Source organism: Miniopterus natalensis, chromosome 1 (genome assembly GCF_054644295.1).
Source record: "Miniopterus natalensis isolate mMinNat1 chromosome 1, mMinNat1.hap1, whole genome shotgun sequence".
Taxonomy (NCBI): Eukaryota; Metazoa; Chordata; class Mammalia; order Chiroptera; family Miniopteridae; genus Miniopterus; species Miniopterus natalensis.
Window position 1 is genome coordinate 56,545,634 of NC_142081.1, and position 22,249 is coordinate 56,567,882.

Consider the following 22,249-nt stretch of genomic DNA (forward strand, 5'->3'; position numbering starts at 1 on the left):
AGAGAGAGAGAGAGAGACTTCTTACGAAGTGTGTTTCAATGACAATTACTCCATAACAAATGTACACTCGGAATCTATAGACATGTGTTACAAGCTGGTAAAAAAAATCCTGCCCAAATGTCAAAATTGAGAGCCAAAAATATTATAAATTTCCTAAAGACACATTTTTGAGAAAGAAAGAGAAGAAATCATCCCCATTCCTTCATACCCTTGTCCCAAATGGGAGAACTTAAAATCATGCACATCTTTGATAATATTTTATAGAAAATATAAGGACAATTTTACTTAACATTTCCTCTTCAATTTGTTTTTTATAGTAGACATATTAATTTCATTTTGAACATGGTATGCCAAATATCCTGAACTTCCAGGAATGAAGTCATGTAGCTCCCCAAGGAATTTCTTCATGGCATCAATTGATACATAGCCTACAAAGTAAAAAAATATGTATATATTTGAAATTTTATCATACTATCTGATTTTCAGTGTCTTTGGTTGATTAGAGTTAAGATTTCTAAAGAAGGTTCTTAGAAAAGAAATAATACTAGTCAGAATATTCTTCTTGACACCTGATAATGATCAACAAACACCCTTATACCCCTTACCTGTTCCCTACAACCTTCTACCTCCTTTTATTTTTTAAAATGTTTTTGATTTTAAAGGGAGAGGGATAGAGAGATAGAAACATCAATGAGAGAGAAATATCAATCAGCTGCCTCGTGCATGTCTCCTACTGGGGATTGAGCCCACAACCCTGGCATGTGGCCTGACCAGGAATTGAACCAGGTACCTCTTGGTTCATAGGTCAACACTTAACCACTGAGCCACAACAGCCAGGCTATTTTTATTTATTAATTTTTAGATGGGGGGGGGACACATCAATTTGCTGTTCCACTTACTTATGCATTCATTGGTTGATTCTTGTATGTGCCCTGACCAGGGATTGAACCCACAACCTTGGTGAATTGGGACAACGCTCTAACTGAGCTACCCAGCTAGGGCCCTTCTACCTCCTTTTAAAAACAAAGATACTTAATTAACCACTTTGACTATTAAGAGTATCGTGTTAAGATTGGGGATTGGAACAGTTAAAGTACCTAGATCAAAAAACTGGGAAGTGTGTCTGGTTTAGAGTATAATCACCTAGAACTATACAACTAGTTATCAAAAGCGCAAACAGTTCATCTTCCCTAGTGGAACAGGCAACACTTTTCTGCACTGCTAACACTAAGATAATATTCTTTTAATAAAAAATTAATGGGAAAATCAATATTACTGCTTAATCAACAAAGGTTATTGATATGAGTAATTTTGATGTCCTGAATAATCTGAAATAGACATGAATATAAAAAAACACTTAGAATAGGGAAAATTTAAGGATTCAGTCACTTCAGCAATATTACCTTCATATCAATTTTTATCTGAGTGATTATATTTTATGTGTAATATAAGTGTTTATGGTTTATACTAAAAGTGAAACTTTATTTTGAAGTAAATCCTACATGTGAAAAATTCTGGTAGGGCTCAAGAATGACTGGATTTAGAACACCATCTCACCACCAACAACAGGTTATCTATGCATATAGTTTGTTTCTAATAGTAGCTAATAAATTCACAGTTAAAAAATTAACTATGAATTCAATCATATAAAATTGATTTGCATTTTAAAAGATATTTTAATCATAGTTATTTACCTCAGAAAATTTCTTGAAGCACTATTACTATATTAGTGATATTACCTATTAATTATCCTATGGCTCAAGGTATTTGTCTAATGCTATGTTTCTGTGTAAAATAAACTAGTTCAGAAAGTATTAATGTCTAGTTAATTGCACATATACACTGTGTGAAGTTTCTGAAGATATGTATGAGTATAGGAATTTAAAGATTATTTTCTATAGTAATAACTACAGTAATAAAATATTCCTGTATGTATAAGAAAGATAGGATATTTATGTATCAGAAATGGATTATTATAGCAGTTTTGAAGATTATTGTGGAGATAGTTTTGACACTGCTAAATAAAGAGAAAAAGATAAATATACAAATTTTTTTTAAGTAAAATTTCAAAAACTTATACTTTTAAAATTGCTGTTTTGAAAACAATTTTTTAAACCTCTATTTTAAAAATTATCAATGGCCTACTGAATACTACCCATATCAAGTATCCAAATATCTACTTCACTTAGCACTATCCAAATCCCAGTGACCACTATTCAACTTGTTCTCTTGGTTCCATCCTCTCAATGTCAGCTTCAGTTCGCTGTCTTTTCTGTCAGGTACTAGGAAACCCAAACATGGAGTCAGTGGACACCTGGGTGATCCATAATGGGTCTCTGGGCATATGCAAGCCTCTTTAAGTTATATGTAAAGTTGGTGTGTGTTTATGTTCTTGTGTGTGTGTGTGTATAAGGGAAAGGGGCCTGTTTCATAAGATGCTCAAAGGAAACTATGATTAAAGTTGTCTATATAATTTATCTTCCAAACTGGCATACATGAGAGTAAAAACTATTATCGGTTCAACAGGTATAAATGGAAACTGTCTTGTATAAACTGGGACATGTCCTAACCCTACGTATAGACTAGTGTTTTAACACAGAAAATATGAGGCTATCTTTGGGTCATATCTGCAAATTAATTTATTTAATGTGTGAATGATGTCTCCTCTATTAGCATGTGTAATAGAGGAGGTTCTACTTGCTAGGCTAGTATAACAGCAGCTTTGTTGTACAAAATATTCCCTTGTTTCTTCCCTACTTGGGTTTACTCTAAATTTTATTTTATTTATTTTTTAATTTTAGAGAGAGAGAGGAAGGGGGAAAGAAAAGAGAGAGAGAAAAGAGAGGGAGATTAATTTGTTATTCCACTTATTTATGAATTCATTGTTTGATTCTCATATGTGCCCTGACCAGGGATCAAACTCGTAACCTTGACATATCTGGATTATGTTCTAACCAACTAAGCTACCCAGCCAGGGCTCTAAATTTTATTTTAAATTACCTGTTACCATGTTGTTCACTGGATAATTCTGAAGAGGGAAGTATATCTGCTTTTCTACAACTGGAGTCCTTATAAAATGCTTTCTTGTGCTGTAAAATGAAACATACAGAAAGTCGTATTTATATTTGGACTTGTTTTACAAATGAAAAATTATTCCAGGCAATATACATAGTAATCTAACTGCTCTTTGATCAGATTTCAGTCTTAATTGGGTAAAAATGTTAAGTGTGAACTTCTTGTGTGCTTCTAAGTAATACAAGGGCCCATATAGATATTTTTTATTCTTTTGGCCACTTTACAAAACAAGTATTTATTGAATTATATTAGAGGGTCTTTCACTCAGTATTCTTTCTTTTTTTAAAATGCTCCCCACAAACCACTTTATTATCAACAATTATTTCTTTTGTTGTCGGATTATAGGTATGGTCTTATTGTCAAACTTGAAATGAAAAATAAAGAGATAGGAAAAGGTAACACACCAGTTCGTAGGGCTTGGTATATGATTTCACATATAATTGAAAGTATTCCATGTATTGTTTTCTTAATTTAAAATCTAAATAAGTCACCTATCAGGAGATTTTCATTTAAAACATTAGATCCGGATCTCGTTGCCTGAAGCAGGGAGTACGCTAAAGCGCTGCTCTGCCTGTTGCAGGCGGGAGTTCGCTGCCATCATGTCCAGTTTCAAAGACGCTGATATAGGAGAGACAATGACTTGTCTCCGGGTCACCGTTCACCATCCCTCTTGTTTCTGCTGATCTCCATCAGGCTGCTTCCTGCCTGAAGCAGATGGCTCTAGCACAGGGCTCACAAACCCCGAGTACTCGAATTGCCATTGTCATCCACTTGCTCAGGAAATCGCTCTCCCACTCCAGCCTGTTGTAGTCATCAGAGGCTGACGCAGGATGACTTCCAGGCTTCTTGCCGCTACACTTGAGTGCTGCCCGGGAGAATGTCTTCCTCTGCCTTAGAACACTTTCTCATTGGAAGCATTCGGTTCATTCCTTCTTCATCTTCCCACTCTAGCTCTAAGGACGTGCTGTCATCATTTCCGCTAGTTGATTTAGTTTTGGTTATTAAATCACAACTGCTTTCTTATTTGGTGTCAAAACTGTGGCATCTGATGAGAGTCTACTACTTTGAAAAACTTCACACTGTGACTTTATATTTCTCAAACAAGACTCAAAGCCATCTTCTGGTCCTGAACCTTGACATTCTGCACTGCTGGAGGGGCGGCATCCACGCACGGCGCCCGGCCTTTCCTCCAAGAGCTTTCGAGGCTTTGCTGCCCTGGCTGCTTCACGCTGTGCAGCGTATAAAGCTGCTTCTTCTAGTCTTCTCTTCTTGCAAGGCTGACTCCTTTTCAGTTTCCGTGTCAAGGTCTCTGCTTTTCAGCAATAGCATCATAACGCCTCTCTCGGAGGTCAACAACTTCCTCCCCGGTAAGAGGCCTAAGTCTGCTTCCTGGGCTTTCCCCTTCATTGCTTCTACCAGGTTCTCAAGCTCTATAGCTAAATGCTCACCTCTTGAGCATGGTCTAAAATATTTCGATCCTCCGCTGCGCTGCGTCCGAAGCGCAGCTGTCTTAAGCACTGCGTCCAGTAGCAGTTCCCCGTGGCAGCCGCCAGGCGCCGCTCCTCCGCCCGCCCGCAGCCGCGCCGCTCCAGCCGACGGGCGCCGGGACCCATGGCGGGACGGCCCGAGCAGGCTGCGTGGGCCGCGCGGCTGGAACAAAGGCGGCGACTATTCCCTCCGCCGCCCGGTCGCCGCCGCCGCGCGAGGAAGGAGCGCCGGGCTGCGGGCTGTGGACCCTCGGGCCGGCCGCACGGGGCGGCGCTCACCTCAGCCCGGAGCCCCGAGCCCCGAGCCCCCCGAGGCCCCAGGCCCCCGAGGCCCCAGGCCCAAGGCCCCCGGCCCCCGGCCCCGAACCCCCAGCCCCCAGCCACGCGCCAGAGGCCGCTCCCGCGGCCGAAGTTACTCAGGATTCTTGAGTGCATAATAATTCAACAGTACTTTATAATGAGAGAAAATACATATATACATATGTAATGTTAAATATGTGGAAAGAAAAGCATAGTAGACTCTATTTTAAATAATCACAGCATTTTGTTTGTTTTTCAGTGTTCAAATAATTGAAACTATTAACTAGTATTTCCATACTTTAAAATAAAATTAAAAAATGATGTCTGGGATAATCATGAGGTACACTAAGATTCTGAAGTGAGTTCCAAAGAAAGTTAAATTATTCTAGTGTAGTTGTATAGTGTATAATTAATTATATTCTTTTAAATTATATATATAAATGTTTTTATTTCGGAGAGGAGAGTGAGAGAGAGAAACATCAATGATGAATCATTGATAGGCTGCCTCCTGCACGCCCCCTGGTGGGGATGGAGCCCACAGCCCAGGCATGTGCCCTGACCAGGAATGGAACGGGGATCTCCTGGATCATAGGTTGATGCTCAACTGCTGAGCCACAGTGGCCGGGCTATATTCTAATTTTTAAATTGCTAAACAGTTTTCAACTAAAATATCCTATTTTCTAACTGTGCCAAATAAAAAGATTTACTATATTTAGGCCACATATAACAACTAGATAATACAATTGTATGAAAATAAAAACCTTAATAATAAAAAATTGGGATCACCCTTAAATTATTTTTCTAAAAATCTAACATTATACTGAGTGATAATACAGACTTTATTTTCAATTTGTTTAAAAATTAGATTTCATCTAAACTCTTCTAAAAGAAACCATAGTTCAGTTCGAATGAGATCCTACAAATAAAGCAAAATAGTGTTCCCCAAAACATCAGGGACTAAACAAGGATACCCATCATTATTACCATTTATCATGGCTCTAAATTTCTGGCCAAGCAATAAGAGATGGGGAAGGGGAGAAAAGGAAACAGAAGAGATATCTAGTGAAAAGATAAAACAATACTTTCATTATTAACAAAATGATAAGCTTTGGCACCCTGAAAAGCCAAGAGAATCAACTTCAATATTCTTCTAAATGGGTAGATATAAGACAAATACATCCAAATCAATAACCTTCTTGTATAATAGCAATAACTAGTACAAAATAAAATGCAAGAGATCCACAATAGCAATAAAATTCATAAAAATCTAGGAATAACCATAGTAAGAAATTTATGATCTTATATGTAGAAAATAAAAACCTTTACTGAGATATAGAAGAGAAAAATAAAAGAAAACCAAAAGCATTCTCCTGGATAGGAATATTGAAAATTATAAAGATAACAATTCTTCTGAAATTGAAGTTTAACACAATTCTCAATAAAGTCCCAAAGGGATTTTAAAGCTTAAGAAAAAAAAATAATTCTAAAATTCACCTAAGCAACATGTTAGAATATTAGGAGGCAAGACTAATTTTGTAACATAATGAAAAAAACATACCTAGGAATAATCTTAAAAGAAGTACAGATTTGTATAAAGAAAATATGAAAAAGTTCCTTAAGGCCACAAAAGAAAACTTGAACAAATGGGAGGGAGGGGGAGAAGAATACCACTTTCTCAGATAGGAATATTTGGATCATAATGTCCCTAAGCTAATAAAAAATTTTGTAATGTCACTAAAAATAACAGGAATTTTTAAAAAATATGAACAAGGTGGTTGTAAAAATCAGATGGAAAAATTCAGAAAGAATAGCTAAGAAAATCTGAAAAAGAGTAAGGAGGAGGAACTAGTTTTAGATATTAAATCATATTATAAGTAATTAAAACAGAGGTACTGTTGCATCACAAATGAATGGACTACAGTGTATTACTTACTATGTGTGCAAACAGGAGAAATTAAGGAATATGTATATAAATTTGCTAGTACATGCATATATTAGAAACTGATAATATTGACTGCCTCTGGAAGGAATCTGGCTTGTTAGGGGCCAATACATTTTCATAGTATCCACTTTTGTATATTTTGGATTTTGAACCATGTGAATATGTTACCTATTAAAAATAATTAAAATCTGAACATAGAAAAATAATAAGTAGGCATGAAGAGCTAAGGAAAAGGGAGTTTGGGACTTACCTTTTCAGGTATTAAAATACATAAATAAAGTTATCTAACTTAAAATAATATTGTATTGATATAAAAATAGGTTCACAGATTAATGGAATGAAACAAGTAGTCTAAAAATAGATCTTCATATACATAAAAACAACATATGACAAAGGGATATCACACATCCATTGAAACAGATTTATTTTTAAAAACCTGGTGGAAATTTCTTATTTGCAAAACAAAAATAAATTTAGATCTTCACCAATTATCTTACACCAAAATAAATTTCTGCAGAATTAAAAAACCTATTTGATATCTGAGTGGGAAAGGACTTTTCTGAAGGTAAAAGCAATAAAGAAATTATAAAAGTGATTAATTTAATAATGTAAAAAATTAAAATGTATATCTCTGAAGAAGTATAAATCAGACAACAAACTGAGGATACAATGTGACAAACTGGCAAAAAGATGATATGGTCATTATATAAAGACTTCAGACAAGTTGATAAGCAAAACAATAAGACCCCCCAATAGAAAATGGAGAAATAATAGAAACAAAAAGCCACAGAAAAGGAACTATAAAATTCTAATAAACAAATTCAAAAAAGTTCAAACCTATTAGTAATCAAATTAAAATTAAAATTAAAAGAAGTTGCCACTTTCATCTATTAAGTTAGCACAAGTCTTCTTATTAACACTTAATATAATGATGAGGATGCAGTGAGACCAACACTGGTGGTAATTTAAATTTATACTTTTGTAGAATGCAACTAACAGTAGACATCATGGCCTTTAAAAAATATTCATATCTCTTTATACTGTAAATTCCAAATCTGAGAATTTAAATTAAGAATATCATCTTTAAAAGCAGAGAAATATATTTTTTAAAAAGTTGTTCATGAAGGTGCCATAAGAGATACAACCTGTAAATAATTTAAAACATTTTTTTAAAAAGGTAGTTAAACAAGATGAAATACCATATACAGCTCTTACAAATCATATTAAATAAGGCTTTTCAAAATGGGGAATTGCCCATTGAACACTAAATGGAAAATCAAGGGACAGGCCATATAGGGTAGAACAAAAGTAAGTTTACAGTTGTTCATATGGTAATTAATACAGTAATATTACTAAATAATAATACAAGAATAAACTCTCTGTTTCACATACAACTGTATGCAGTCGACATTAACTCTATTTAATGCATGTATTTGTATAAAACTAGCAAAAATATACTAATGGTGGTGGTTATATCTGAGTGGTGGGGTTTTAATTTTCTTTATTCTTTTTTGTATTTTCTATTTTAACAAATTACATGCATTATATTCATAATAATAAAATTACGGTAATTAAAAACAAGAAAAATAAACATCCATGCAATTTCCTGAAGATTTTGGGAACATATTGGGGAAGGAAGACAGGATAGTGATTGAGTTTGGACTCTGGCCTGGCCAGAGTAGCTCAGGGGTTGAGCATTAACCTATAAACCAAGAGATCAAGGTTCAATTCCTGGTCAGGGCACATGCCCTGGTTGTGGGCTAGATTCTCAGTATGGGGCATGCAGGAGGCAGCTGATCAATGACTCTCTCATCATTGATGTTTCCCATCTCTCTCTCTACCTCTCCCTTCCTCTCACTGAAATCAAGAAAAACGTATTGAAAAAAAGAGTGTATCAGCTAGCTAGCCTTGGTTTCAAATTCAGCTTCACTACTGAAATAATATTGGGTGAATTATTTAGCTCTCTGACACCTGTTTCCTCAACTGTAAAATGGGACCAATACTATTTACCTATCTTATAAGGTTCTGAGAAACAAATGAATTATTATGAACAGGAGCTCACAAGAGTCTTGTATTTAGCAAGTACTCAACAACTAGTTCACTGCTTGTGTTCAATACTAGCATTTACACTTAAATGCTTCAAGTGTAAAATTTATCTATGTTTGCACTGCACCCTATGGTGGTTCCACACACAAAAAAGGCTGTAGGTAGACATCTACAGAACGTGTCTATTCATATCCTTTGTCTACTTTTGTTGTTATTGGATTGAACATATTTCCCCAGATTTGTAAGCCTTCTTTGTATATTAAGGAAACTAGGCTTTGTCAAATGTTTTTCCCAGTGTATATTTTTCTTTTGACTTGGTTTATAGTATTTTTATTGCCATGTACAAATTTAAAATATTTTTGAGGCCCTAGCCAGTGTGGTTCAGTGGTTAGAGTGTTGGCCCATGCACCAAAGCGATGAAGGTTTGATTCTTGGTCAAGGACACGCACCTGGGTTGCAGATTCGATCCCCAGCCCTGGGGCTGTGGCACAAGGCAACCAACTGGTGTGTCTCTCTCACATAGATGTTTCTCTCTCACTCTCTCCCCCCAAATCCCTCCCTTCCACTCTCTTAAAATCAATTAAAAAAAAAATCTTTGTGTGAGGATTAACAAAACAACAAAACAAAAAATGTTTGATAGTCATATTTATCAATCGTTTCTTTTATGGTTTCCGTACTTTGCAGGACAACTGTTTCTTAAAGAACTTTTATATCTTTCCTAGTCAAGTGAATCACACTGGGAGGCACTTTTTAATTCTATTTCCCAGCCTTCTCTTACAAGGTCACTTAGGATAACTATTCTCTCCTCTATCCAGCTCTTAAGAATATCTTCATGGTCTCACACCTTCTAGTGTCATTTTCCTTCCTCTCCTTACCAGTTTCTTATCTCAAAAAGCATAACAAGTAAGTTCAAAGGAGTGTTACACATAGAGACCCCAAAAACCTAAAATATGGATTCTCAAACTTAAGTGGTATGATATCTTGAAGTCACCAAACCATGAAGCAATGGTTTACTAAATTTAACATAACTGAATATGCAACTTTGTGTTAAATCAGATAACAACTTACATCAAATTATAACAAGCCAAAATAGTAGGTATAAAAAATGTAAGAAAAAATTAAGGGAGAAAAACTTAAAATTGAAAAAAACTCTATAAATTAAACTTACTACCTTTTTTTTTAAATCCTCACCCAAGGATATTTTTTCCATTGCTTTTCAGAGAAAGTGGAGGGGAGATAGAGAGACAGAAACATCGATGTGAGAGAGACATCAATTGGTTGCCTCCTGCACGCACCCTGACCGGGGCTGGGGTTTGAGCCTGCAACAGAGGTTTGTGCCCTTGGCTAGAATTGAACCCAGAACCCTTTAGTCTGAGGGTCGATGCTCTAACCACTGAGAAAAACTGGCTAGAGCAAACATTACTTTTTATATTGAAGAAAGACAATTACTATTTTTTTAAAATGTTTTTATTGATTTGAGAGAGAGAGAGAGAGAGGAACATCGATGAGAAACATCAATTGGTGGCCTCCTGCACACCCCCTACTGGGGACTGAGCCCCCAGCCTAGACATGTGTCCTGACCAGGAATCGAACTGGTGACCTCTTGGTTCATGGGTTGGTGCTCAACCACTGAGCCACCCTGGCTGGGCAAGACAATTCCTATTGATCATTTTTATTTTAGCAGTCAAATACCAGACTTTTGCATAACCAATGCTCCCCCATGAATATTCTGAAACCACTAAACTGGAAAATATGAAATTAAGACTAGATAATAAATAAGTCTGCAACAAGGGGACCTCTCAAAGATTGGCCCTAACACAATGACAAGTACACTTTTGTCTTTATAAATTTAATTTCTTAAACCAAAGTAATCACATCACAAACAATTTGGAAAGAAGAGAGAGAAATCACTCAGAACTTCCAATCCTAATAAAATTACTGCTAATAATTAGTATATTTTCTTCTAATAAAAAGATATATTTAAAAAATAATGTAACAGTAATCATAATATAAATAAAATTCTAGCTTCTTTTCTGCAAGGTTAGTCTAACACAGTAGTTAAATGCATGGGCTCTAGAATTAGATAGACTCATTTTAAATCCTGCATCTCCCCACTTAATAGAAGACTTTGGGCAAATTACAATCTATCTGATCCTAGATCTCTTTCTGTAAAATAGCAATGTGATGATGCACAATTTCATAAGAAAACTGAAAATTAAATGAGATAAACACATAGTCAGTGCTCAAAGATGTCTACATTGAATTGAATATCAATGAAGCATATGAATTCAATACCTTTTGGATAATTCTTTTTGGTGATCTGTGGCTAGCTCACTGTTTTCCTTAAGGGGGCTTATTTCATTTGGTGTTATTTCATCATGCTGTGGATAGCAAAAGAAATCACATTATAATTGGCTAATATTCAATATCAATCAATATTTTGAAAGAACTAACAAAATCCTTTACTATATAATCATACAAGTTCCAGAGTCAATAGTGTCTAGTCAATAGTCAATAGTACAGCAGGCATGTTCTAATTTTTTAGTAGAAAAAATGCTGGACTGGGTTGGAGCTGAGAAAATTTTGTTCCACTTTTCTAATAATATCTAGCTATGTGAACCAAGACAGATCTTTACTTCTCTTTTACCTTAGTTTTCTCATTTCTAAGACTGAATGATTAAATTAATGATCTTTAAGGACTTTTTAGCTCTAAAGTCCTGGAATACTCAATAATTACTATCAAATAATAACCATTCTATCACCATTCATGTCCCTGGAAGCACTGTGATAAGCCACAGGTTAAATATTTTGGTCCTTTGTACAACATAGACAAAGACTATAAAAGAAATATTATTTTCAGATTATGATACTTTGAGAAGAAAAAAACAAATTAATAAAAGGAGTACAAAATAAATGTTAATTGTTTGGCTTTAGACGTATTAATTGTAAAGATGTTCTTCCTGTTTAGTTTGAAAATTTTCAAACTTAGCAAAAGTTAAAGAGTAATACAATAAGTACTATATACCTTTCACCTAGGTTCATAAAGTGTTGGCATTTTTACCACCCTGCATTTCTTCCCTATTAATTTTTATTTTTACTGGACCATCTGAAAATATTTGCAGATATTATGACATTTTATTCCTTAATCTTTAGCATTGCATTTTCTAAAAAATATATTTTATCTTTATAATACCACTATCACAGTTAAAAAAAAATAACATTAATTCAATATCACCTAGTAATACAGTCCATACTTAAATTTTCCCAAATGTTCTCAAAATGCCTTTTTTTTTAAACTTTTTTTTTTTAATCCGGAATCCAATCAAGGTTTATACATCACGTTTGGTTATGTCTCTTAATCTAAAACAGTCTTCCTGCCTTTTTTTTTATGACATTGTTTTAAAAACCCTAAGCCAGCTAATTGTTTTGCGGTATTTCCAATATTCTACAATTGTCTGAGTGTTTAGTCATAACTAGATTCAGGTTAAGCATTTTGAACAGGAACATTACAGAGATAATATTATGTACTTTTTATCGTATTACATCAAGCTGAACATAATGAGAGGTTGTTCCAGTATTGGTGATGCTAAATTTGATCAGTTGGTTAAGGTGGTGGTCTGATAGATCTCTCCAGTGTAAAGGTACATTGCTTACCTTTATAATTAGTAATCTGTGGGGTGATCATTTGAGATCATGGTTTTAACATCCATTAATGACCCTTGCCTAAATCAATGATTTTATTGGGAGTGGTAAAGTGGGGTTTTCTATTCTATCATTCTTTGTATATTTATTAGCTGCTATCCTTAAGGAAAATTTCTCTTATCCCATCTTTTCCTTCCTGCCTTCCTTCTGTTTTTCTATTTTTTCTTTCTTTATGCTTTTGAAGTATCACTATGGAGTCATGAACTTTTAAAAATGTAATGTTTTATAATCCATTACTGTCATTGTTAATTTTGATGTTCAAATTATCCCAAACTTGGCTACTGCATAAAGATTCTGAAGTCAAAAGCATAGGCAAATTTGAGGTAGGATGGCAAAAGCTATAAAATTCAATTTTTATTATTATGCACATTTACTGAGGGGTGTTATTAAAAATATTTAACAAATGGTACAACACCGTAATTAATCAATCAGAATCTACACTGGCAGAAAAGAACTGGTATATACTAGGCAACTATTACTCCCTTATTATTACTGACAGAAGCAAAATTTCAAGTTATATGAATGATTTTATTCGTACAAAAAAATCTCAATATTACTAATGTACTAGTATAAAAACAATGTCAAATCAGATAATGTTCAAGAAAAACATGGTCTTTAAATTCCTTAACCTGGATCATTCGTGCTAACATGTCACAGGCAAACATTTTTAAGATTACACCGCTTGCAAAAATTTTTGAAACTGTAGATTTTAATTAAGTACCTTATTTTACTCTTACCTCTTCTGTCAGAAAATGTTGGTCTTGTTCCCAAATAAAACTACCAATTTTTCTTCTTATTTCTGTTGTAGGAAAAACAAATCCAATACTGTTTTTTAAAAAGTAAATGTAACATTTTCTGAATTTTACTTGAAGTCTGAAATTTCTAGGCCAGCGTTATTCCACTTGTATCAAAATCACCTAAGATACTTGTTTAAAATGCAGATTTCTTTTGAATCAGATTATTGAGAAGGAGCTCAGGAATTTACATTTCCAACAAACTTTCCAGATGATTCCAGTGCATTATGAGAATCATTGTTGTAAAGTTTTCTTGCTAGAATATATCTTTTCATTAGATGTCAGTGTCTTTAGACCAAGCATTAATAAAGAAGGCAATTGTCCAGTCAAAATAAAAGCTGTAAAATTCCTGAATTTGTAGAAGTCTTCAAGAATTCAATAATTTACTTTGCTAAAAGACGGGTGGAAGAGCAACATGTCTAGTGGACATGGTAGTGCAGGAATTCTACAATGCTCAGTATGTCAAAGGACTATGTCATCATCCTAACTCAAAGATCTTAAAAGTTTCCATAGTAGCCCACTCAAGGCTAAAAAGGTAGCTTTCCTCTAGATCTATTCTGCCTAGTAGTAGCCACTTGACTAGCTACATGTGGGCACCATAATGAAATGTGTCACTAGTTCAAACTGAGATATGCTGTAAGCTTAACATAAATACTGAATTTCAAAGACTTAGTATCAAAAAATGTAAAATATTTCAATAGCTCTTATATTGGTTATATATTGAAATGATATTTTCGATAGAGTAGGTTAAATAAAATATATTCTTAAAATTAATTTCACCTATTTCTTTTTATTCTTTTTAATGTGGCTACTAGAAAGTTTAAGATTAATGTGTGGCTCAAATTTGCGTCTTCATACTTCTACCAGACAATACTGGTCTAGGTGGATAATAATGTATAGTTTTTATTTTTAAAAAGGAGCATGTTTTCATTTCTGACAGTTTTTAAAAATCTAAATACAATGTAATTGTAAGATGCTAAACTCAGACAGAATAGGAGTCATTAATTTATTTACATAACCACTTAGAGCAATTTATTGTTATAAATAGGTCCTACTAGGACATTAAAACTATGAAAGGAACCCAATTTTGGGGGTTTCTAAAACTCTTCTATAGAAGTCTTTTTCAAGCGTTTTTTGTTTTAATACTTTGATCACGGGAAATTTGTATTAGCTTCTGTCTGTCTTGCTAGGAATGGACATATACACATCAAGAATCGGGTAATAATGCAAGACGTACAAAAATGGGATATTTAGAGTTAGCCATATAAGATAGATAGGGTTGAATAGAATAAATCAGGGGAAATTAAAAGAACCCATTTCAGTAGTAGTTTATTTACTTGCCCTTTACTTCACAGGGTTGCTGACATAATGTGAAAGTACTTTCAAAAGTATAAACAACAATAGTAATAGAAGGGTTTATTATCATAATGAATCTTTAAATGTCAGAAAATAGAAAAGTATTTTTCAGAAATATAATGAAGAGATTCAAAACTAGCAAAGAACATTTTATTGAATGTTCGTTCACAGATCAGACTTCTTATATTATCTCATTTTATCCTCAGAACAGCTTGGGAGAAGGCCCTAAAGGTTACAGAACTAGTGAGTGTTGGATCCCAGCCAGTGAACCATGAGAACAAGATCTGCGTTGTGTGTTATTCAGCACTGAATCCCCAGCCTATGGCACACAGGAGGAGCTCAGTGAATGCATGAAGGATAAACAAATAAAACTAGAATATACATCAAGGCAATCTGATCCGAAGTGCATGCTTTTCCACTTAGATCAGTATACAGTTGGACGACTTAGGGGGATTTGACTGTCTGACAGGATTGGGCGAATGATCTTTGCTAACCTTCTTGCAGGCATGCAGGTGGAAGAACGAAATGACCTAAAGCCACTGAATTTTTAATTTCAGCATTAGCTACTGCAGAGAGATAGTAGGCATGAAAAACCGTAGCATTGTCGTCTATATAATCGAGGCTCTGATATACCCTAGGAGAAAGAAAGGAAATACTTTAGGTTATGAAATAAACAAGAATGTATTCAACCTTTCAAAAACAGAATAAATAAATGGAAGTAGGGACAATTATCTATCTGTAGGTAATCAGCCTGGGGGTTAAGGGGATGGGGAAGAGGGGCAGCCAGGGCAGTGATTAGACCTCTGCTTTATAAACATAATCCAACAGCAATGTGAGGAAATCACAGGTGGACAGATCGAAGGCAGAGCAACCCCCCAGAAAAATACCCTGATAGTCAGAGCAAGAGGTAATTAGGGTGTGTACTAAGGTAGTGACAGCGAGTACTAAGAATGTTTGAGGGGTACAATCCATGGTGTCTGGCCACTGACTGATGAATGTGGGTAGAGGTTGTTATTCAAAAAAAAGGTTTTAAGCTTGAGAGCACAGGACCTGGTGCAGGTCTGAGGGGCAATCAGGAGATTTGGTTTAAGCGTATTGAATATGAGGGGCCTTCAAGAAGTCACGTGGAGCTGTGGGAGAGACAGCCGTTAACACTGGAACTCGAGAAGCCACTGGGGCACCAGGTAGGAGGCCAGGCCACTGTGGCAGACAGGAGAGGAGAAAGATTATCTATTTTAATCCCCACATTTAGGACTGAAAGCTTGCTCGTTTCCAGCCTCTTCCGATCATCCACGTTTATGAGTGGGCTGCAATTTCCACCTCCAACTCCTGGCTCATCGTGACAGGTGGCGTTCAGGTACCTCAGCGTGTCTGGGTGGGAAGCGTCACAGCTGAACAAGAAGTCCGCGGCCCTCAGGTCACTGATCGTCCCCCCTTCGGCTACTGTGGAGGCAAGAGCAAAGAAAGGGTAAGTCAGCAAGTACCGTGGGGCCAAGGCACAAGAGTGGGGAGGGGTGCTACCCTCATCACCGCACCCACCCTTCCCACCCGGCTTCCTACCCCAGAATTGCCTCAGGTTCCCGCCAACGCTGCGGCAGAACCAACCCCGCTGCCCTTGGAACATGGCGGCCGCCTTGCAGTCGAGGTCATGGGTGAGGGAGCGGTAGCAGAGACCGCGGATTGGTCCCAGGTCTGAAGGCCTGCTCGATGATTGGTTCTCAGGGTAGTGGGCGGGAAAAGCCTGAGGCAGGAGGAAGAGGGATTCGGCCACAACCAGACTGAGCGGACCTACTCTGCAGGGAGGGGTCAGTAGTCATACCTCTGAATTTTAAACCGTGAGTATGTATTAACAAAATTATTGTGCTATGTTGTACAGGCATGGGTGCAGGCTGTGTAGCATCAAATGTTTTTTTTAAATTGAAGTATAATTGACTTACAATATTATATTGGTTTTAGGTATACCATATAGTGATTCGATATTTATGTACGTTACAATGTAGTTATTCCCGTAAGTCTAGTTACCTTCTGTCGCTGTACGAAGTTACTGCAGTACTACTGACTATTCTCTATGCTGTTGTTATAATCCCTTATGTCTTATTTCGTTTTTAACTGTGAATTTGTGTCCCTTAATCCCCTTCACCTATTTCGCCCACCCCCTGACACCGCCTCTTTCTGGCAGCCACCAGTTTGTTCTCTGTATCTATGAGTCTGTTTCAAACAAATTTTGTTTATTTGTTTATTTGTTCATTTGTTTTATTGTTTAGATTCCACATATAAGTGAAATCATACGGTATTTGTCTTTTTCTGTCTGATTTACTTAGCATAATGCCCTCCAGGACCAAGCATGTTGTTGCAAATGGCAAGATTTCAATCTTTTTTATGACTGAGTAATAAAATTTCATTGTATATATACCCCACACTTTTATCCATTCATAATATCCAAAAACACTTATTTGGCTATTGGAAATAATGCTGCAATGAATGTAGGGATGCATATGTCTTTCAGAGTTGGTTAAATACCCAGAAGTAGAATTTTAGCATCAAGTATTCTTTTGAAGCAAAACTCATTTTATCATTTCATTTATAAATGTTTTAATTGGACCTTTTAAAAAACATAACCACAATACCATTATCACACTTAAAAATAATAATTTTTAATACAGTCAAATATCATGAGTGTTCAAATTTCCAGTTTTCTCAAAATTATGCTTTTCTTTTACAGTATCCACCCTCTTCCTTAGATCAGTTTTGATAAGCTGTATTTTCTGGTGTTCATCCCATTTAATCTAAAATTTCAAAAATACTGATATAACACTGTTCATAAAAGCTTTTATTATCTTTTTTAATGTCTGCAAGGCTCTGTAGTAATAGCTCCTTTTTCATTTCTGATACTAGTTATTTGTGCCTTTTTATTTTTTAGTCTCACCAGAGGTTTGTCAGTTTTATTAGCCTTTTCAAAGAAGAAACTTCTGGCTTCATAGATACTTGATATATTTCTTTTCTCTATCATTAATTTCTGCTCTTATAATTTCCTTGGTTTTAGATAGCTATTCTTTTTCTAATGTCTTGAAAGAGATAATTGATTTTCATTCTTTGTTTTTCTAAATTGTACATATAAGTATATAAATTTCCTTTAAACTGTGTGCCAAAGTTTTTGAGATGTCATTTTTTTATTATTCAATTTAAAATATTTTTGGATTTCCAATGTAAGTTATTTGATCCATGGGTTATTTAAAATATTTTAAAATTTTCAAATACATGGGATTATTTATTTACCTTGTTGCTATTGATTTCTGGATTCTTAAATGCATTAAATTAAAAGAATATGGCCTTGTGTGATTATAATCCTTTAAAATTTGTTGAAATTCTCCTTATGACTGAAGTATATGGTCAATGTTCTATGTGTGTTTAAAAAATATTTTGCAGCTGTTGGCTGTTCTGAGGTGTTGGGTGCAGTGTTCTACAGATGTTCATTGGGTCATATTTGTTCATCATATTGTCTGACTCCTCTATCAATTACTGAGAGAGGGATGCTAAAATCTACTTTACTTGTGGTTTTATCTATTTCTTCTTGTTAATTTTTGCTTTATATATACTGAAATTATGATGTTAGGTGCATGCATATGTATACTTGTTACTTTCTAGTTGATTGAACTGTTAAGCATTTAAATATGAAAGGCAAAACTTTAAAACATGAATAAAACACAGGAAAATCTCTCTCTGGCCTCTGAATAGAGAAGGATCTTTTAAATGAGACACAAGTATTAACCAGCAGAAGATATCTGCAGAGCAAATAACCAATAAAGGATTGGTATCCAGAACCTATAAATAATCCTATGAATCACTACAAGGCAAACAATCCAATAGAAAAAATGGGCAAACATCTGAATAGGCATTTCATAAAAGAAGAAACTTAAATGACCAATAAGTTTATGAAAAGATGCTCAACCACAGTAGTAATTAGGGAAATGCAAACTAAAACTACAATGAGATACTATTATGTACTTACCTTACTGGTAAAAATTGAATTGGCAAAGACATAGATTAATGGGAACGCACATCCTCTTGTGAGGATGTAAATTCGCGCAATAGCTTTGACCAACAATTCAGCATTACAGATATGCATACTGTATGTTCCAGCATTTCTTAGATTTGTACCTAGAGAAATTCTTGTTCCTATTTACCAATACACATATACAATAATGTTTATGGCAACATTGTGGTTAAAGCAATAGCAATAACCAACCAAAAAACAAAAAGAAAAAACTAGAAACCACAGTAGTTTGGATATTTAAATTGTTTTATTTTCATGAAATGGAACACAACGTAATTTGGATTATTTATTTATTAAAAATATATGTTTACTGATTTCAGAGAGAGGAAGGGAGAAGGAGAGAGAGATAGAAACATCAATGATGAGAGATTCATTGATAGGCTACTTCCTGCATGCCCCCGACTGGGGATCGAGCCCGCAACCTGGCCATGTGCCCTGACTGGAAATTGAACCTCAGTCTCCTGTATCCTAGGTCAATGCTCAACCACTGAGCCACACCGGGCTGGGCAATTTGGATTTTTTAAAAAACGGAGGAAGACATACAACATGATTCCATTCATTTAAAGTTTTAAAAAAAGGTAGTGAAATTATACTTAACATATGTAGTATAGAAAAAACTAAACAGTACATTTGTTGGAAAAGCAGACCTGTGAAATATTTTTAAAAAGGAAAAAGCCAGATACAAAATGTAGATTAGTGATTATCTCAGAGCTGAGAGAAGTACACAGGGAACTTCAAAGATTTTGATACTGTTCTGTTTCCAAAACTAGGTGGCCAGTTAATGAGTACTTGACTTTTATAGTATAATCTAAACTGCATATGTAGGGTATCTCCCCAAAATATATACACACACTTTGAATAATTATAAAGGCAGTGTTTATTCAAATACATTTCATTTGCAGAATTGAGCTATCCGCTGTTAAAATATGTATACATTTTTGGGGGAGGGACACCCTGTATACATTCAATACATTCTTCTGCATGTATTTTACAATTTAATATTTTTAAATAGTTAAGAAATGCCTGGCCAGCGTGGCTCAGTGATTGAGCGTCGACCTATGAACCAGGACGTCAATGCTCAATTCCAGGTCAGGGCACACACCCAGGTTGCCTGCTTCATTTCCTGTCTGGGGGCTCACAGGAGGCAGCGGATCAATGACTCTCTCTCATCATTGATGTTTTTATCTCTCTCTCCCTCTCCCTTCCTCTCTCGGAAGTCAATAAAAACATATTTTAAAAATAAATAAATAAAATAGTCAAGAATGTATGTCAAAGTAGGAGGTTTTTATCTAAAGTAGTTAATAAAATATTTGGCCTTGAATAAACCATGTTTACTTGTCTGAAAAATTAATTTACCCAGAGCATCTCTTTCCCTGAAAATAACTCATAATCTAGTTTTACTATTTTTTCTTCTGTATCTCAGCTATGTTATACAACTGTGCAATGATATTACCACTATTACTCTAAAAGTCCAGTTCGTCAAAGAAAAGCACAAGGCATTCTCCTTTTAGGGTTCTCACCTCAGTGAATTCTAACACACTGGGGCTTCTTTTACCTTTTACTTCATACAAGGATATTTTTGTTTCTATCAGCCTCATATCCTATACCCTAAGATAAAACTGTATGATAGCCCCACTCACGCTTCTTAATGAATACCATTCAGAGTCTGTATCCACAAGGGAGGTCTCATACTGATGTTTTATGATTCATAATCATTAGAAGGATTCCTGCCTTTGATTATAATGAGTTCTAAGTAGAGGGATTGTTTAAATTATTCAGTACAGAATAACCATTTATTTGGGAAAACTATGGGAAAATAAATTTGTGTCATCTAAATGTTAAGACAAATGCTGGAGAGCTGAGGTAGCATGTCAGAGAAAGTATTAAGATGGACACCTATAGGTAGTGGAAAATGTGTATACACTTGCAGTCTGTCCTTTTTCTTCTGGGGATCTGAATAAAACCTTACTTTTTTTCTTTTCCTTTAAAAAAACCCCAGCTTTATTGTGGTATAATTTACAACCTGTAAAAATGTCTCCATTATAAGTGTACAGTTCACTAATTTCTAGTATATTTATATAGATAGCTATGCAACCATCACCACAAAAAATTCAGTTTTAAGAAAAATTGATTTCTGCAAATTTAGAATTTTTATTCATTCCTACTCATTTTTCACTATCCAACTTACAACTTTTCCTTATAATTTTCTCCTATTCTGGTGAATATTACCTCTCCTTCCTCTGAACTCTGTAATACTCATCTTTCCCAAAGGACAGATTTTAGATATCAGTTATCCAGAACTATGCATATAACTTAAGAGGCAGTTATAAACCCTCTTCTATCCTCCAAACTCTTTGTCATACTACTTGAAATTCTTTACCACCTTTCCTAAAACCCCATCATTAGACATATTTACTTACTGAATATGGACTGAATAGTAGCTAGTAAGTAGTATCATGTCAATGTTAAATTTTCTAAATTTGATAGTGATTATATAGAGAATATCTTGGTTCTTAGGAGATACTTGCTGAAATATTTAAGGATAAGAATTGTAATGCTTGCACCTTAATCTAATGTGGTTCAGCAAGTTAACATTAGTAATAATTATATACATACACAAAATCATATGGGGTGGATGTGGGAGAGACTAAGAGAATGTGGGAAAATGTTAATAATTGGTGAATTTAGGTGGAGAGTACATGGGAGTTTGTCATACAAATCTGCAATTTTTCTGTATGTTTGAATTTTTTTTTTTAATTTTAAAGAAAATGTATTCCTTTAGTTCAATGGTTTGCTGACCTAGTAGCACATTAGAGTCACATGTGCTGGAGATTTTGCTTTAATTGGTCTTGGGTGGGGTCCAAACATCTGAATTTCTTTTAAATCTTTCTGGAGGAATCTTTTTTCTTTTTGTGCTTATTTTCCTTCCTTTAAAACATCTTGCAAGGTTCCAGGCATAAAATAACTCCTGTCCTGGCCACTGTGGCTCAGTTTGTTGAGCGTCAATTCCTGGTCAGGTCATATGCAGGGATTATGGGCTTGATCCCCAGTAGGGGGCGTGCAGGAGGCAGTTGATTGGTGTTTCTCACTCTCCCTCTCCCTTCATCTCTCTCTAAAATCAATAAAAAGATATTTTTAAAAATAATTTTTTAAAGTCCTCATTATATTCTAATTGAAGTGAATTCATTTTTAAAAAGTAACTTTTTAAATGGAAGCATAGATGAGACTGATGAATGTTAGAGGGATGGAGGGGGAGAGAGTAACCAAAGAATTTATATGCAGATACGCACAAGGAAACGCACAATGGTGGGGAGAGGGACTGGGGAGGGGGCAGGAACGGGGGGTGGGGAACGGGTCATTGGGGAGAAAAAGAGACATTTGTAATATTTTAAATAAAAATAAAATAAAAATAAATGAAGAAATAAATGTAGCATAATTATGTCATGGCTGTTTACCTAAGTCAGCAGCTATGAGTGTATGTGTATTATGTATG

At 35.1% G+C, this 22,249-nt stretch overlaps 1 protein-coding gene and 1 pseudogene across 1 annotated transcript; both read right to left on the minus strand.

Annotated features, from left to right (window-relative positions):
* Positions 1 to 285: 285 nt before the first annotated feature.
* On the minus strand, positions 286 to 16,326 carry TERB2 (telomere repeat binding bouquet formation protein 2). The gene is made up of 7 exons (XM_016211917.2): positions 16,263 to 16,326; positions 16,064 to 16,145; positions 15,197 to 15,336; positions 13,290 to 13,351; positions 11,146 to 11,231; positions 3,001 to 3,089; positions 286 to 428 (listed from the first exon to the last, which is right to left on the minus strand). The coding sequence occupies exons 1-7, from the start codon at positions 16,324 to 16,326 to the stop codon at positions 286 to 288; spliced, it is 666 nt and encodes a 221-aa protein (XP_016067403.2).
* On the minus strand, positions 3,593 to 4,688 carry LOC107536067 (AP-1 complex-associated regulatory protein pseudogene; annotated as a pseudogene).
* Positions 16,327 to 22,249: the final 5,923 nt, after the last annotated feature.

Bases quoted from the DNA above. Each gene is read 5' to 3' on its own strand.
- TERB2 (XM_016211917.2), bottom strand. From the start codon at position 16,326: ATGTTCCAAGGGCAGCGGGGTTGGTTCTGCCGCAGCGTTGGCGGGAAC. The intron at 15,337-16,063 runs GTACCTGAACGC...TCTTTCTCCTAG, and splicing joins TCCCACCCAGACACGCTGAG to GGTATATCAGAGCCTCGATT. The intron at 429-3,000 runs GTAATTTAAAAT...TTTACTTTGTAG, and splicing joins AGTGAACAACATGGTAACAG to GCTATGTATCAATTGATGCC.